Source organism: Acanthopagrus latus, chromosome 6, assembly GCF_904848185.1.
Source record: "Acanthopagrus latus isolate v.2019 chromosome 6, fAcaLat1.1, whole genome shotgun sequence".
Taxonomy (NCBI): Eukaryota; Metazoa; Chordata; class Actinopteri; order Spariformes; family Sparidae; genus Acanthopagrus; species Acanthopagrus latus.
The window spans coordinates 2,167,290-2,185,602 of NC_051044.1; the positions used below are offsets into that span (position 1 = coordinate 2,167,290).

At 40.2% G+C, this 18,313-nt stretch overlaps 1 protein-coding gene and 1 long non-coding RNA gene across 2 annotated transcripts in view; one reads left to right on the forward strand and one right to left on the reverse strand.

The window, feature by feature from the left end:
* Positions 1-18,313, reverse strand: part of LOC119021758 (hemicentin-2-like) — a 76,561-nt gene that overhangs the window by 36,931 nt on the left and 21,317 nt on the right. Inside the window, exons 4-7 of the mRNA XM_037102257.1 lie at positions 10,500-10,835; positions 4,330-4,605; positions 1,474-1,743; positions 673-678 (exon numbers count right to left, since the gene is read on the reverse strand). Coding sequence (XP_036958152.1) covers positions 673-678; positions 1,474-1,743; positions 4,330-4,605; positions 10,500-10,835 — 888 coding nt within the window. The remainder of the gene's footprint in view (positions 1-672; positions 679-1,473; positions 1,744-4,329; positions 4,606-10,499; positions 10,836-18,313) is intronic.
* LOC119021765 lies at positions 117-3,948 on the forward strand. Its single transcript, XR_005075744.1, has 2 exons — positions 117-310; positions 3,590-3,948. It is a non-coding gene; the product is annotated as an uncharacterized LOC119021765 (long non-coding RNA).

Below are 18,313 nucleotides of genomic sequence, written 5' to 3' on the forward strand. Positions count from 1 at the left end.
CAGAGAGAATAAAACATCTGTCAAGACTCTGAACATGAGATACATGTAAAGAATGAGTTGTGATGTTTATCATTAATATGGTGATTTTAAAAAAAACCTTTGAACTTCTTACAATTGAGTGTGATGAAACCTTTCTTGAGAAGCACAAACAGAAGAAGACCAACAACTAGCAGGGTGATGACAAGTGTAACAACAACAATCACTCCAGTGTTGGACCCTGAAACAGATAAAAGTGGATGTGAGAGTCAGAAGTTGAGGTCAGATGATCAGCAGCAGACTGGACCTCACAGCCCACACAGAACCACTAAAGGTGAGTCTGCTCCTGAAGTCTGAACTTGTTCCACATGAAAACTCCACTGGGATGAATGTGAGCAGGAACAGTGATGTTAGCTCTGATCTCAGGTCCAGTTTCCTCCTGCTGGGCTCCACAGCTCAGAGGCTGCTTCTGGTTCTGGTCCCAGCAGTGAAGAAACAAATGGACTTAGTTCCATTCATCACTTTGATCTGACAGTAAAAACACAGGATCATCTGAGAAAATATAAAACTTCTTCACAACACTTTTACTGACACTTTTACACTTTTACTCAAGTGGACTTTTACTTGTAACAGAGTATTTTTACTTTGTGTTTCTGCTTCTGTCACTTCAGTAAAGTATCCCAGTACTTCTTCCACCACTGACTACTGTCCACAAACATGGAGATTAAAATCACTGTCAGCTTCTTGGTGCTGGTCGGGTCCACAGTTATTGGGCCCTGATGGCAGCACATCAACACAGTCTGTAGATTATTGAAGTCGAGTCTCAGCAGAAGACGGAATTTTTCACTCAGTCTGAAACAGTTTTAAAACCTGATCAGGATCCTTTAGATGTGATTAATATAAAATGTGCCTGTTTGTAATGAGAGGGACTTTTTAACAGTGTAAAATGAGCCTGATGCTGCCCTCTAGTGGACAAACTGTGTCATGACTCTGATTCTACATCACAAGTCCAACATGAGTAAATGTTGGAGGTGGTGAACATTTCTTCACTCCTGGTTTCAGGCTCAGACAGAGGAGGAAGACTCCTGCTCACATTTATAAACCACAGTGTTACACTTCATCTGTTGTTCTCATCTGAGTTTCACTGCAACTCAAAACTTCAACGCTGGATTTTAAAGTTAAAACTCATCTTGTAATGAACCGACTCTGCTGCAGTTCATGAATAAAGTACCAGGAAGCTGTTTGTCATGTTGGACCTTCACTGCAACACAACGCTTATAATTACAAGTTTACATGGTCCAGTAAAAACTGCAGCTCCACAGCCTTTATGTTCAGAGTCATGAAGAAGTGTCGGACTGCTGCAGGATTTATTCTGTGTTTGGATATTTGTCACACTTCATTGTTTCAGATGTTCAGACAGAATCAAATAAAGAAGAGACAACCTGAGTTAACAGAAAATACAGAGTTTAAATCACTGAAATATTAAAATCTCACCACTGTTTGCATCAATCTCAGCATAAATCTGATGGTTGATTTCTTCCTGAGTGACGACACAGCGGAAGTTGTCCGTCTTGGTCAAAGTAGTTTGGAGGACGATGTCGTAGCTGTCTCCTCTTTCTGTTTCCTTCAGATCTTTAACAGGAAGGATGTTTCCAGAACTGTCCTTCCACTGGACTTTGGGTTTTGGAGAAGCACCAAGAACTTCACACTGGAGAACCATCACACCATCTGTTTTAATAGTTGTGACAGACGGCTTTGAAGCTGCACCTGGAAACATAATAAATATCTTAAGAAAGTTAATGTGATTAAAAATATTCTCCTGGATCACAATGAGGATCAAAGAGTGTTGAAGACAAACAGAAAAAAGCTCAATATAACAATAAAAGCTGCTGGTTTGAAGCCTCCAGTTTGACATCACAGCTGTCAAATAAAAAAAAAATCTTGTTTCCTTTGGGAGCCAGAAGTGACCATATTTGGATGAGAGGGGGCGGAGCTGAGGAGGAGCTCCTGATTGGATCTGACTTGTTAATCACAGAGGAAGCCACGCCCCCTAAATCACACACACACACACACACCTGCTTTCTGGTCTGTTTTACTGCCAACAGGAGAATAATTCAGTAAATGAACATCATGTTGTGATGAAGAAGACTTGAAACTAGAGACTGAGAGCATGAACTCATCAGGAGACTGTTTACTGAGGGAAGAAATCAAGTGACAAGCAAAGTCATTTTCTCATAAGCTTACGTACGTAAGCTTATGAGAAAATTACTTTGCTTGTCACTTGATTAGACTTCTTCTTGAAACCAGTGGAGTCGCCCCCTGCTGGCCGTTAGAAAGAACGCAGGTTTAAGACTCTTCAGCACTGGAGTCACTTTCACACCTGGAGGCTTCGTCTAGATTTCATACAGTCAACCATCCAAACTGGTTTAAGGTTAAAAAGCTTTAAGTTGATTTAACAAAAAAAAAGAGATCACGACTCACTAAAAATATAATCCTGAAATGACGTCACATGAGATTTGTCGTCTGATATATTATTTATGACACTAAAGTCGGAGAAATACTGTGTTTTAAAATATGAAACATTAAGTGTTTAAAAGCTTTTTGTTTGAGTCTCTGACAACAACTCAGATTAACAAACATTTAGAGACACGCGGGTACAAATACTCCATTACTGAGCTGATAATTGTACTCTAAACTTCTACTTCACTGCATTTCTAAAGGTAATACTGTACTTTTTACTCCACTACATTAATCACACAGATATAGTTACTAGTTACTTTGATACAAACTGAATGTGCACAATCTGCTCCTCGCTGCTTTTTACACCTCTGGTTGGACGTTACACTGAATTTTCTTTGTCTGGTTAATTTACTCAGTGTAAATAAAGATGTATTGAATCTGATCTGGTTAACAGATTGTACAGGTGAACCTAATAAAGTGTCCGCTGAGTGTATTTGATCGACAGTCTCCAGCTGCCGGAGCAGAAAACTGATCATCACATCTGTTAGAATTCTTCTGTTGTATTCGACAGCAGCTCAAACAGGAAGAAGAGCCTCATCGTTTATTATTTATTAAAAAACTGCAGCTTTGTTTCATGTTTTTATCATTTACATTCATCATCAAACATCAAATCAAACAACTACAACAGCTGCAGACTGACGGACAAGAAATAAGTGATAAAGTGACGTTAAACTGAGCTGTAACACTGTGTGAAGGTTCAGCAGCTGTTGTTCTGTTTTTGTCTTTCTGGATGCAGGAATGTAACGTTTGATGAATATTTAGTCAGAGTGAGTTAAAACCTGTGATGATGTTTAATGACTCATGTTGTTATTATCTCTCATCATAACTCATCACTTCAGATCAGCGTCCTGTCAGATTATCTTCTGTTTCCTCTTCTACTCACTCAGCAGCTCATATTCTGTTTGTCTGTTCTGATCCAGTTCTGTCAGTCGGGTCCATCAGTTCCTCCACAGTTACACCTCCTAGTTATTATGTGCTGAACAACCAGCTCAGCTGTGTGTGAGACTCACTTTGTGTGCTGTGATTCATTTTAGTGTGTGGATGCAGAAATCTTTGTTCAGTCACCACATGTCTGTACATTGAACTTGTCCAGGTGTGAACTCACAGACAGTCGGTGTGAAGGATTTAAACAGTCAGCAGCAGAAGAGGCAGCTGTGGAGCTTCACTACAGGCCTCGTTTGTGGAAACTGCCTCTCAACTGGAAAGGAGCCACAAACTTGACAGAAAAGGAGGCTCAGAGTTCAGGACCACTTTCAGTCTGAGCTCCTCAGTGGACCTGAGCCCGGTACCAACATCATTCTTTTATGTCACTGACAAAAAGATTCAGTGATGAAGATCCTGTGACATCAGAACCAGAAGCAGCTCCAGTGTGACTCCAGGAGACGGAGCTCAGATGTGTTTCAGGACTCAAAGTTTCTCTGATTAATCAACTAAATGAACTCATGAATCAAGTGTCTGTGTTCAGATTGTTGTCATGTATCATCACAGCTGCACGTCGTCATATCCAACATACAGACAATAATTAATGATGTAAATGATCCTGAAAGGTGAATTCAGACTGAACACAAAAGTTGATTTAATTCCAGTTGATTTAACAGCTGCAGAGTTTTTACAGTGAATGTTTCAGCAGCACAAACATCAACTTCTTCTTATTCACATCCAGAACACATTTATCTTTATTTTCTGTTTTTAAGTCTCAGAGTTTCTTCAGTTTGAAACATTTTCACCATCAACAGATTTTGAGCCGATGACCTGTGTGTTCAGTCTAAACTCATTAAAATTTTTAAAACACACAGATTATCGAAATAATTTGAATATTGAAATACCACTTACCATACATGAGTACAGAGGTCTCAGCAGCAATCTGATGGCTGAGTGTCTCCTGTGTAGCTACACAGCGATAGCGGCCAGTCTTGGTCACAGTAACGTTGACAGTGATGTATGATCGACCTCCTCTGTCTGAGATCTGAGGTGTATCAGCAGGAAGAGTGTTGTTATCACTGTCCTTCCACTCTAATGTAGGAAGTGGATCACCATGAGCTTCACACTGCAGCAGAGACCAGTGATTTGTTACATCAAGTGTAGTGATGGATGGCTTTGGAGCTGCACCTGAGAACAAATAAAAGGTATGAAAGGACAATTATAATGTAATGTGGGATATTTTCTCATTCCACACTCTGCTTGTATATTAACATGATGTGCAAAGAGGAAGACAGACAAACAAAAAGCACAATATCAGCCTCATTAACATAATCAGCACTATTTCAATCATTTTTAGCTTCCTCCACCTTCTGACTCCTATCATGGCAGATTCACATATATGGTGAATTCCTGCTAATGTTGATGAACAATAATTTAAAAAAAGTATTTACACCTGATGTATCAATGGGTCTCAATTGTGTTTGTAAGAAATATTTTAATTAAGCTGTCTCAATGGAAATGGATGTTTTATTGAAATTCTGTTTGATAGCCAACAGAAGGTTGTGACACATTAAACTGGTGCATGTTTACATATTCTTGCAGTTTCAAATGAGGGTGGATAAATATAAGAAACACTTCTCAGTATCTCAACACACTTCACAGACATGCAGTTTAAAAGAAACTCAAACTAGTCTGCAGACTGACAATGAGACTGAATCAACATCTCTCAACAGGTTGAACAACCTTCATGAAGATTAATACTGAGCTTTTAATGAGACTTGTTAGTTTGTATCTGTGTTACCTGATAAACTGGAATATTGAGTATGTGTATAACTGTGAATGTGTTTTTGTCAATGAGATGATCAAAGCACAATATTTACATTTTCCACTCAGTGTCACTATAAATATAACAAAAAGTTAGTTTTTAGTGTAAATCTTTAACATTGACACAAAGTGAAGAGATTTTGTTGTCTCCAGATGTGTAACACAGCAGAATGACACTCAGAGGTTCAGCTCATGAGAGGTGGAGAGTGACGTCATCACAATCAGGACTCACCTGGGATGTTTTCACCTGTTCTGTCTTTTAATGTTATAAGGTGCGCAGGATGCACGCGACCCGACATTTACAGTAAAAAATAATAAAAACATAAACATCATATTTTCATGGTGACGTCAGAAGTCAACACACACATATTACACCTCACCTGAAAGCTCACAGGTTCGTTTTTATCAACACATTCAGGAACCTGAAACAAAGATTTACGACATTACAACAGCAGCGTCTCACTTTACGGCAGTAAACAGTTAGCTACTTACTAGCTAGCCTGTGTAGCCGCAGTTAAACTGTATTTATAGGTGTAAAAACAGACATTTATAGACGAACAGCGGCTCGTTTTAAAGACAAAAGTCCAGCCATTAAATCCAGCTCGGTTAAACGGAAGCGGAACTTAAAACCACCACAATAAAAGTCGATTGTGTCGCTCGTTTATTTTTTGCGCCGCTCGTCAAACTTTCCGAACAACTTCATTTTAATCAATTTAAAGTATCGACAAAAGATTTGACCAATGATGTTCAGTATCTCTGAAATCAGTAAACGCCCCGGAACAAAACCAACCAATCAGCATCTTTCTACGACCTGAAGTGACGAACCTAACGGTCTTTTAACTCCAGCAGCCAATCACAGGACAGCATCTGTCCGCGAGCTCCACATGTGTGTTATTGACAGCTGCTGTCATCCAATGGGAAGTCAGCACCGTGAAAACACTCTGAGTTAGCAGCCAATTAAATTACCTGTGTGACCATATATGGAAGTGAGTGTTGTGGGACTTCCTGTGGCAGCGGGACACCCACATAACAGAGAAACTTTATTTATATGTTTAAGGAGACATGATTCAATGATAATAAATATGTAAATCTTTATTTAAACACTCACAACATCTTTTTATCGTCCACTTTAACACTGAGGGACATTTTTCAGCATCTTAAAGGGATTTATTATCATCATTTGGTAACTTTGGAGAAGTTTTAGAGAGCTCTGTGGACATCTGCTGGAGATAATCTGTACTGCACTTTCTAAAATATCTCAGAGCCTCTTCTGTCTGGCAACATAAAATTTGGTTCAGACATTTTAGACAAGTTGAGGGAGAGATCCTGAGAATTTCAGCCTGATGGACCAGATTATAATTTATTAATTTAATTTAGAAAATGAAATGAAACAAACAAAAAAGAAAAAACTTGTACTGTTTCTCTGTTGAATCATTTAGCAGTTCAACTCTCTCTGAGCTTTAAATCAGATCAACACACCTGATGAACCTCAGAGTGTTTGCTTTACAGTGATGTAGTGGACATGTATCAGCTGCTCCTGGTTTTTGTATTAAACTGTTTAAAATGAGAGACATAATCTGCAGTGTGTCTCTGATATCAGCATGTTTGATACAGAGGTCGTCTCTCCAGATGTGGCTGCAGCTCTGTGGGCTCGAGGCCCTGCCAGATGTGGATTCTGACCACTGAACAAAAGTCCATCTGGGACTCTGGAACCAGTCGCAGCAGTAAATGAGCGACATCTTTAACTGTTTGATGAAAACACTCACCAACAACAAGCTCGATGATGGATGTTTGACTCTGCTGATGACGTGGAAAATCACAGCTGTAGTTCCCGCTGTCGGCCATCTTTGTTCTTGTGATCTTTATGGAGGCGTTGCCGTTCTGCAGTTGATCTTGAAAAAATGAGACTCGACCTTTGAACTGCTCATCTTGACTGTGAATGCCTGCATTATACATGAAGACCTCCTTCTTCATCTGACCATCTTTCCTCCAGTCAAAGACCTGATATGAGATGTCCTCCTTGGTTCTGATCAAACAGGGTAAAACAGCATCACTGCCTTCTTCCACGACCACTCTGACAGCTGGAAGATAAAAACATGTTACTCAGTATGTTAACATGCTGAGTCATCAGGAAACAAAGTCAGATAACAACTTTACACAACAAAAACTCAAACAGCTGTTTCCTCTAACATGATAGTTTTGGTTGTGTCCAGCTTGTACTGACATATTTTAAGTATATTTAATCTTACAGTAAAGTTAATCAGGTTTCTGTTATTGAGCGTTTGTGTTTGAATGTTACAAAATGTGTTCAGCTGTGGAAACTGTTCATCTTTATAACACCAGGAGAAGTTGTAGTTTTATTCATGTCACATCTTGACTTGTTGGACTGGATTCAAAGACACAACTAACCACCAAACTATCCTGTTCCACAGCTGAACACACATGTTGTTTCACTTTAATTTCAAATATGTTCACTGAACTTTCTCAGGACATCAGATTAAAGTTTCACATGACAAAGAATTATGTTTTTAAACAGAATTATGTTTTTTAAACAGGATTATGTTCACTGATGTTTCTCTGATTTATTATTGGAGAAACCTGAAAGTCTTCAGCTAAGCTAACAGCTCTGTGAGGCTTAGCATGCTAAGTAGCTCTGGGCTACATCTCAATCTAATATTGCTAACACGCTCACAGTGTTGATGTGCTGCAGACAGCCGATAATGTTTTCACCATGTTATTCTGATCACTTCAGTTTGTTAGCATGCTAACATGTTGCTAACAAGCGCCAAAATCCAGGACTGAGAAATGAAGCCTATGCAGAAGCACCAACACTGCAGTTCCTCAAACGGCCACTTGAGGCTCCAAAAGTGAGTCAATCCCCAGAAGAGCTCGTGTTACGGCGTCTGTAAAAAGATTTCACACTTCGAAAGTTTCATTTCATATTGTTTTATAGATGGAATCATGTCAAATATACATAAAATATAAAAAAACAAAAACACCTACTTATTGTCAAAGTGAGAACAGATTTCCACAAAGTAATGTCAATTAATTAAAAGATATGATGTCACATTAGTGATTGCTTCAGTCAGTATTTAGTAGATGCACCTGTGGCCTCAGTCCAGCACTCAGTGTGTCTGATGATCGGTCTGATCAGGCCTGGACATCAGGACTCTGCAACTTTACTCCATTCTTCTTTACAAAACTGCTCAAGTTCTGTCAGGTTGCACAGGATCACAGGTGAACACCCATTTCAAGTCCAGCCACATATTCTCTGTTGGACTGATTTTCTTTAGACTGGTAGAAATCTGATTTCACTCTGACATAATGACTTGTACACATTTTGTATTTTGACCATGATTCCATTTATAAAAGTAACAACAAGGGAAAACAATTAAAGTGGTGAATACTTTTTATCTGCACTGTTTGTACTGTAGTGCAGAGATATCCACTGCTGAGCAGCCAGGTACAGGCAGCGTCTGCAGTGGCACCAGGACAGACTATAACAGTGTGAGAGCCGTCTGCTGTTTGTTATTACAGTTATATGAATGTCATTTCTCACACTGTTAGATTACTGCTACAACACACCATCAAGTCTGTGCACAAATCAGAGAGCAAATATTTTTTTCCCTACAGTAATAATATAATTTTTGAAAGGCTAAAAGCAACAAATATGGATTGAAGCAGAAAGATTTGCTCAGTAAAAACATGGTGTGGATTTTGGAATTTATTACATCGATCACTCTTCAATATATTTTGACTGTTGGACAGTTCAGGTGCTCTGAAATTATTAGAAATGTTCAGATTACACGAGTCAGGTGCAATCCTACATAAGCCAAAACAAGACAAAAACATTAGCTAATTTTTTCTGTATTTCCGCTAATGTGAAGGCACATTACAGCGATGATACGCTCCAGTAACTGTGGGGTTTCCCAAACTCAATAAATACAGAGAAGATTAATATTTTCTACAGACAGATTTATGTCGGCTGCTTCATATCTGCACACTTCATGTGAAGAAACTTCAAAGTGTTAAAATTTCCAAAAGCTGAAATCTATGTAAAAAATATCGATATGATCATTTCCAATTCCTCACACAGTGATGGATAATAGAAAAGATTTGATCAGTTTATAAAAGTGTGATCACAAACATCCTCTGCATATCTTGGGAGGTGACAGAGGACGAACACATCTTTAACGTCACAGTGCTTCTCTTTGTTCTCGTTCAGTGGACATCCCAGCAGATCTTCCAGCCTCCACACTCATCTGGCTGTTGGATCAACTAGAATTCCAGTTATGTCCTGAATTTTATCAGCATGCGTCCACAGAAACAAAGAGCACAGACAGATCTCGAGAGCGAGAGATGACGTGAGCCGTCTACAGAACGATTCCCTGTTTAAAGCTGGCTGTGCTGCTGACAACACACAAAGCAACAATCTAGTCAGACTCAAACCCTCGACCTCTGCAGGGTTTCTGTATACGGGTCACACACTCTATCAGCTGAGCTACTGCGGTACATCAGAGAGACTTTCTAATCAGAACAAGAAGATCTTCACTGATAGATTACATCTTCTTAAACACACGAAATAAACATACAGTCTTCGTTTTCATCACTGAATAAAATGAATCCTCAAGTGGTTCATGTCAGAATCATTTGGTAACTTTGGAGAAGTTTTAGAGACTCTGTGGACATCTGCTGGAGATAATCTGTACTGCACTTTCTAAAATATCTCAGAGCCTCTTCTGTCTGGCAACATGAAATTTGGTTCAGACATTTTAGAGAAGTTGAAGGAGAGATCCTGAGAATTTCAGCCTGATGGACCAGATTATGGTTTATTTACTGTATTTAAAAAATAATCCATAAAAGCAAAAATAAAACACTCCTAGATGTTCAGTTTGATCCTTTCCTGACTCAACTCTCAGAGTCTTAAATAAGATCAACACACCTGATGAACCTGATGAGTGTTTTACAGTGATGAAGTTGTTGCTTTGAAACAGACAGGTAATACTGTGTAAAAGTCATATTTCATCTCCTACAGACGGCTGAAGCTTCATTGTACAGAGAGACATAATCTGCAGTGTGTCTCTGATATCAGCATGTTTGATACAGAGGTCGTCTCTCCAGATGTGGCTGCAGCTCTGTGGGCTCGAGGCCCTGCCAGATGTGGATTCTGACCACTGAACAAAAGTCCATCTGGGACTCTGGAACCAGTCGCAGCAGTAAATGAGCGACATCTTTAACTGTTTAATGAAAACACTCACCAACAACAAGCTCGATGATGGATGTTTGTATCCAAGGATGACGTGGAAAATCACAGCTGTAGGTCCCGCTGTCGGCCATCTTTGTTCTTGTGATCTTTATGGAGGCGTCGCCGTTCTGCAGTTGATCTTGAAAAAATGAGACTCGACCTTTGAACTGCTCATCTTGACCTGGACGGCCGTTATTGTAATGATTGCCTGCATCATACAGGAACACCTCCTGCTTCTCCTTCTGACCATCGTTCTTCCAGTCAAAAGTCTTTCTTGTGATGTCCTCCTTGGTGCTGATCCAACAGTTTAAAACAGCATCACTGCCTTCTTCCACGACCACTCTGACAGCTGGAAGATAAAAACATGTTACTCAGTATGTTAACATGCTGAGTCATCAGGAAACAAAGTCAGATAACAACTTTACACAACAAAAACTCAAACAGCTGTTTCCTCTAACATGATAGTTTTGGTTGTGTCCAGCTTGTACTGACATATTTTACTGACCTTATTTAAAGCTTATCGTTAATGAGATTAAACCATTTTTGTTATCGAGCCTTTGAGATTGTTTAAGTTCTGCTGAGATGTGGAAACACTTTATAACACCAGGAGAAGTTGTAGTTTTATTCATAAAATGGCGTTCATTCAACAAATCAAACAAGGAAGAATTGGCTATTCAAAAAGGGGAAATATGGAAAAAATAAAAACACTCTGAAAATCTATACAGAACAATCACACTGGATTCAACCCAAAATAATCTGCTCAACAAACTAGAAATCCTAGAATCAATCATTAAAGACAACCAAAATCCTTGAGATCATGAAATAAGTGAAGGGGAACTGCTGGCTAAGATCCAGACCCTGCAGCCGAGGAAGGCAAGTGGCCCTGATGGCATCTCAGATGAAATGCTTCAGTTTAGCAGCCATAAAATGAGACTGCCATGTTGAAATTATTCATTCTCATTCTGAACATTGGACAATTTCCTGACACCTGGAGCCAAGGGCTTATCGCTCCAGTCTTTAAAAGTGGAGACAAATATGAATCAAACAGCTACAGAGGCATATGTGTCAGCAGCAACCTGGAGAAGTTATTCTGCAGCATCTTAAACTGCCGACTGCAAAACTTCAGTGAGCACAGCGTCCTGAGCAAGAGTCAGATTGGTTTTACACCACAGCACAGAACCACTGACCCATGGGGGGGTTATGAAAAACATTCTATGAAAAACATGAATTGTCCTCCCCAATAAAAATACCCTAAATTACTGTCATGACTCTAGAGCCATGTCTTTGTGTTTTGTTCTGATTATGTTTTTGTTTGTCTTATATTCTCCTGTCTTGGTATCATGTCTGTGTATCATGTTTTGATTTTCCATGCCATTATGTGTCCTTTAAGTTCCTCCTGTGTTCTCCCCTCTGGCTCCCTCTGTCTGTTGTTTTGTTCCCTTCATGTTTTCTCCTGGTTTCCTCCCTCCTCTCTCTCCTCACCGGTTCCTGTTTGGTAATCAGTGTTTGTGTGTTTCCCTTCACTCCTCGTCCGGTCATTGTTTGTCTTGGTTTGTCTTTGCCTGCTCCTGTTTCCTGTTTGGTAGGTTTTGGATTTTTTTGCATCTTTTTTTTCCATGTTTGATTTGAACTTTGACTTTGATTTGAACTTTATATTTTTGCTTTGTTACTTTTTCTCCTCTTTGCTTTGCTACTTTGTTTTTCGTCCCTGTTTGTCTGCTTTTGGTTTTTGTGCACAGCTTCTAAATAAAAGCTCGCCTTTAGTTCCCCTGATCTTGCCTCCTGTGTAACTGCATTTGCGTCCACCTCCCCTTCCATAGTCTTCCCTTTTTTACCCCAATCTGACAATTATTCAAAATTGAACAAATGTATTTTCAGACTTCACATTCTTCACATTTTAGATTCACATCTAAAAAGAAATGGTGGAACAAATAATGTTTGACAAATATATTTCTGACTCCACATTCCACCTCTGGTCTGCTCCACTACAATGAAGATGAATGGGTAGTTTCCTACATTATCTTGTATCTTACATATTGTGCTCTTGGAACTGTGTTTAGAACTGTTTATCAGCTTAACTGGCATTGTAAAAACATGATCAGTTTACACAACTTGGTTAGAGCTTCATAATATCCATTAATCATGAATAAAGTAGCCCCATACTCTGGGAGAAAAGGAAGATGGTGAGAAGAATTGGGGATGTGGGAGGGTTGGAGGGAGGCAAAAGATAAGAACATGAGTGGACATCACATGCCCGAGACCCTTAAAATTATGATTTATTAATATAATAGTTAAGGAGTGATACGCGCTGTCGGCTGTTTAGGACAAATAAACAAGAAAGGTCAGCACAGTAAATGATTCCCTGTGCAGTACTTTTTGATATGACGAGCCTCTACGAAGTTGTGATTTATGGTCGCATGGTTGCATACAGGCAAAAAAAAAAGTCTCTTTTGTGTCGCCCCCAATCCTGACATCAGATCTGCACTGACCACATCTACATCCTCCACACCCTCATCCAGAAACACGTCCACCACAACAAAAACACAAACTGCTCTTGTTTTGTAGATTTCAAGAAAGCATTCCACTCAATTTGGCATCATGGTCTGTTTCTGAAATTACTAGAAAAAGGTATTGGAGGGAAAATCTACAACATTATTAAGACAATGTACATAAATAATAAATGTGCTGTTGGAACTGGAACCATGAAATAATTATCTATGTATTCTCTCTCTGCTGTGAGTACACAGAGCAGTATTGTTAAACACAGTCATGCCAATAAAGCTTGTTGAATGTGTGAGAGAGAGAGACACACACACACACACACACACACAGAGCTGCCTCATCAGAACTCCACCACACACACATATTTGCACTTGTTAACTGCTTGTTAACGAGAGATAATAATAATCTGACAGCTGTCTGTGTCGCTGTTTATCTGCCACAAATCTTCAACTTCCTCCAGATGTTGAGTTTACTGTGACTTTGCTGTTGTAAACATTTCTGTTCCTACTAACAGTCACAGTGGTCACTTCTTGGTTTTGTCACATTTTAAGATGTGTAGCCTGTATTTCTAATAATAAACCAGTGTTGTATTGCTTCTGAAGGACTGCAGCTGAACTGCATGTCACCTCAGTATTATGATGATGTGAATAAACTCATGCTGACACAGTAGAAATGGCAGCTAAGCTGTGAGCTTTCTATAAGAACTTTGTTCTCTCATTTTAAACTAATCCTCATATTGTCTTATCAAGGCCTGGAAAAAAATGGCGCGCGCTGTGCACGCGCACGTACTGCCCTTTTCTGACGTTGAGCCCCTTCCCCTCTATGATCACGTGCACGTCTCTGTTGTATTGATCAACTACTTTAGTTTGTTCAGGAGCTTCAGACACACACGCGATTTATTTAACCACCGATAAAAGAGTCCAAAGATCACAAGAGTTTCTGTGAAACCTGCGAGAGTCTGCAGCAGGATGGAGACGACGCACACGCACACGCGCACATGCACGAACATGCACGCACACACAGCAGTGATGACGACACATCAATATAAATCATCTCGAATTAAAACTCATTATCATTCTGCTGTAACTCTTCTGTAATCGATCCGATCAATACTATCGATGTGCGCTGATTATCGGGGTGCATGTGACGTCACCGGGCGCTCAGCAGGTGTCTCGTGCGCACTTAAAGCAGGAAGCAGCCTGATTAACATCCAGCTTGTCTCCACATTGTTCCTGTTGAGATGAAATCAAGTGAAATGACAAACTGTCAGTGATGATGATCAGTTTTCTTACCGTCTCCAGAGCAGCTCAGCAGACAGAGACACACGAGAGGAAGAAGCTCCATAGTTGTTGATGTCCTCTGAGGACTTCACCTCACTGATGGAGCCGCGAAAATAACGGAACCTCGCAGAAAACGACGACGCCCTGACTTCTTTCTCAAACACTTTCGGTTTCGCAGACTGCCGTTGCAGCACTTCCGGTGTGATTAAAGCAGCATCGCCACATATTTTATCTGTGAGAACTCCCAGGTTCCCTCGCTGCGCCACAGCACCGTCAAACTAAAAGTCTTTATTTCATCGGTTAGATTGAGAGATTCCTCGTGGCAGAAGTTAATACTGTGTGTTTAAACTCAGTTCAGTTCAACACAAAGACACAAATGTTGGTAAACCAGTTGGATCCCAAAGGGCAAAACTTGACTTTCTCTCTGACCACACTGCCCTCAGTTAACACGCAGCTTCACACAGTCGGTGAGCACGAACATGTTGGAACCACTGAGCAGCATTCAGGAGAGAAATTACAGTCTGATGGATGTAAATATGTTATAATAATGAAAAACACGAAGGAGTGTTTGCAGGGGACGAGTTTCTTGGAAAACAGCAGCTTTATCAAAACAGGAAATGACGTGCACACACACACGCACACACACACGCGCGCGCACACACACTAAATGATAGATGGATTGATAAAGTTTCTATTTCTGAGTCGTCACATGGTGTAAAAACCTGAATAAAACCAGAGAGCAGACATTTACAATCAACCTGTTTACTGACAACAGTTTATCAAGTGTTCCTGAGAACATGTTCAACACAGTTTATTATTCTCATCCCATTATTCTCATTGTATTTAATTAAATATCGGACAAATGAACAGCAGATGACTGCACTCTGTTTTCTTGGTGTTTTCTCTGTATGTTGACAGAGGTGCACACACCTGACCGAGAGCAATACATGTTTATATGGGAACAAAAACAGTGACGTGTTGAATCTAAATGTGAAAGAGAACCCATTCAGATTTAACATGGAACTTAATATTTACATACAAACATATTTCTAACAATTTGTGTCTCAAATGTGAAGAAAATGAGCAAAATATTGAAAATATATGAGTGAAAAATCTGCAATCAATGTATTTACATTTCTGTCCCAGACAACCTCTGTTTAATGTTCCTCTCTTTTTAATTTTGTGTCTTGGAACAAAACAGAAAAGTTTTTTACGCTCATGTGTGAAACACAGAAGCTGTTTGACCAATAACGGAAAACGTATCACACCCTTCACACTCTGCACACACACACTTGAGTAACGGGAAGCCTGAAAGTCATTTTCTCAGCTACAATATAATCATAAAGATTCTGACTCTGAGTCGTCACGCTGTGTAAAAACCTGAATAAAACCAGAGAGCAGACATTTATAATCAACCTGTTTACTGACAACAGTTTATCAAGTGTTCCTGAGAACATGTTCAACATAGTTTATTAATTTGAACCTGAAATATCTCGTCTGTGTGCAGTATTTAACTAAATACAGGACAAAATACAAGAAAATCCAACTTCTGCTGAAGGTTCTCAGTCATCCAGGTCTCAGTAACTCTCAGTGCTGAATCGTAGACAACTGGACTAGTTTCAGTTTCCTGAAGACGTTCAGAGGCTTCTTCAGTTCTAACTAACTGGAGAGGAGTCAACAGTCAGTCTGTCGTTGTTCTGTGGTGGATTTGTGTGTTTTTGGTGTTTTTCTTTCTGTTGTGCTTGCAGAGATGCACTGAGACGCTGGGTGGAGTTTTCCACTCATCATCAGATGACCTCTGGTCTTCACGCTACCTGCTGCCAGATGATTTGGTCAGTCAGACGTGACACATGGCTCCGGCTTTATCGCCTTCTAGTCAGACTACTTGTGTTTTCATGCTTTCTTCAGGAGATCTAATGTTTCTGTGTTCTACCTTCAGTGTTTGCCAGCATATCCAGCTACCAGTGGCTCCACTTCCAGCAGCCCAGCAGCTCTGCAGCCAGCAGCCTCGCCCTGCGCTCACCTGAGTCTCTACTCGCCACGCTTACCACCAGCGCCAGTCTCTATCTATAGGCTTCAACTATCTACAACGAAGTGTATAGACCTGTCCTGCAGGGGCCCAGGGCCTCCGGCCAGCAGTCCCCCACCATTGTCTATGTAAATTATAATTGTTTACATCTAAACATAAAATAAAGAAAAAATAACAAAACAACAACACAAAACATCAGAATGCCCAAATCATATTATCTCACTCTCTCCCCATCTCCATCCCCGTCCGCTCACACACCATACTACTACTGTAGTTGAACATACATTGTTGTTGTATTTTTTAAAAATAAATCCATATATCCATCCATTTTGTTCCACTTATTCAGGGCCGGGTTGCGGGGGCAGCTGTCTGAGCAGGGACATCCAGACTTCCCTCTCCCCGGACACTTCCTCCAGCTCTTCTGGTAGGAGCCCAAGGCGTTCCCAGGCCAGCCGAGTGTATCTCTAAGGGAGAGACCGCCACCCTGTGGAGGAAACTAATTTCGGCCGCTTGTATCCAGGATCTTATTCTTTCGGTCACGAGCCAAAGTTCATGTCCATAGGTGAGGGTAGGAACGTAGATTGACCGGCTCAGCTCTCTCTTCACCACGACAGACCAATACAACAACTGCATTACTGCAGCTGCTGCACTGATCCGCCTGCCAATCTTGTGTTCCAACCTTCCCTCACTTGTGAACAAGACCCCAAGATACAAGAACTCTCCCCCAACCTGGAGGGGACAAGCCACCTTTTTCCAGTCGAGAACCATGGCCTCAGACTTGGATGATTTTCATCCCAGTTGCTTCACAATTGGCTGCAAACTGCCCCAGGACATGCTGGAGGTCCTGGCTCGACGGAGCCAACAAGACCACATCGTATGCAAAAAGCAGAGATGAAATCCAGTGGCTCCCAAACTGGACCCCCTCCGGCCCCTGACTGCGCCTTGAAATTATTATAGAATTATTACATAAAAATAATGAACAGAACCGGTGACAAAGGGCAGCCCTGCCGGAGTCCAACATGCACCAGGAACAGGTCTGACTTACTGCCGGCAATGCGAAGCAGACTCCTGCTCCTGTCGCACAGGGACCGTACATCTGTTGTCTTAATTTTGTTGTATCTGTTACAATGACAGTAAAGATATTATATTCTATCAATGCAGCCAAATCTGATCCCACAGGTTTGACCTCATGAAGACAGAGGCTGGTTTTAGGACCTTACAGGGCGTCACAGTCATCAACATGGGAGCTGAAACAAACACATGACTTCTGGAGATGTTATCAGATTTCAGGTAAAGAGGATCAATATCTGTTTCTGTTTCTGTTTCTAACTTGTGGTTTAAATTCTTAAATTCCAACGAATGAAGACGGACAAGACTGAACATTAACAGCAGCTCGATGTTTCAGCAGGTTTGAAGAATCCGGATCTGAACACAGTCCAGTTAATGATGTTCTGAGGGTGAAGTGAAGGACTGGAGAGAAAGTTAGAGGAGCAGCTGGAAACACAGACGTGATGATGAATAATGTGCTGGAAACTTTTATATATTCTAACAAAGTACATTTACTCAAGTTCTGTACTGAAGTACAACGTTTCATACTTCCACTCCACTACATTCATGTGATCACTTTAGTTTGACAACCGAGTAACAAAAATGAAATGATGATTCCAATAATCTCATTGATCTTGTGTCAGTGATCTTGTTTATAAGCTTTCTATAATCACTTCTGTCTAAAGCAGTGATTCAAATATAACTGTGATAAGAAGAAACAATGAGGTGATTTTATAGAATATTAATTATCTTTCAAGCATATCAGGAAAATAAGTGTAAACATGTGAACGATCTGTTAAGAATAACTGAAATTATGACAAGTATTTTCAGAATATTTCCAGATATTTGTTGCTTTGTCTGTCTCAAAGAAGACAGGAAACAAAGAGAGATGAAAAAAGCTCACTGACACACAAGTTATTAAAATAATAACAGGAAACCACACAAGTTAAAAATATCGTCTTATGAGAC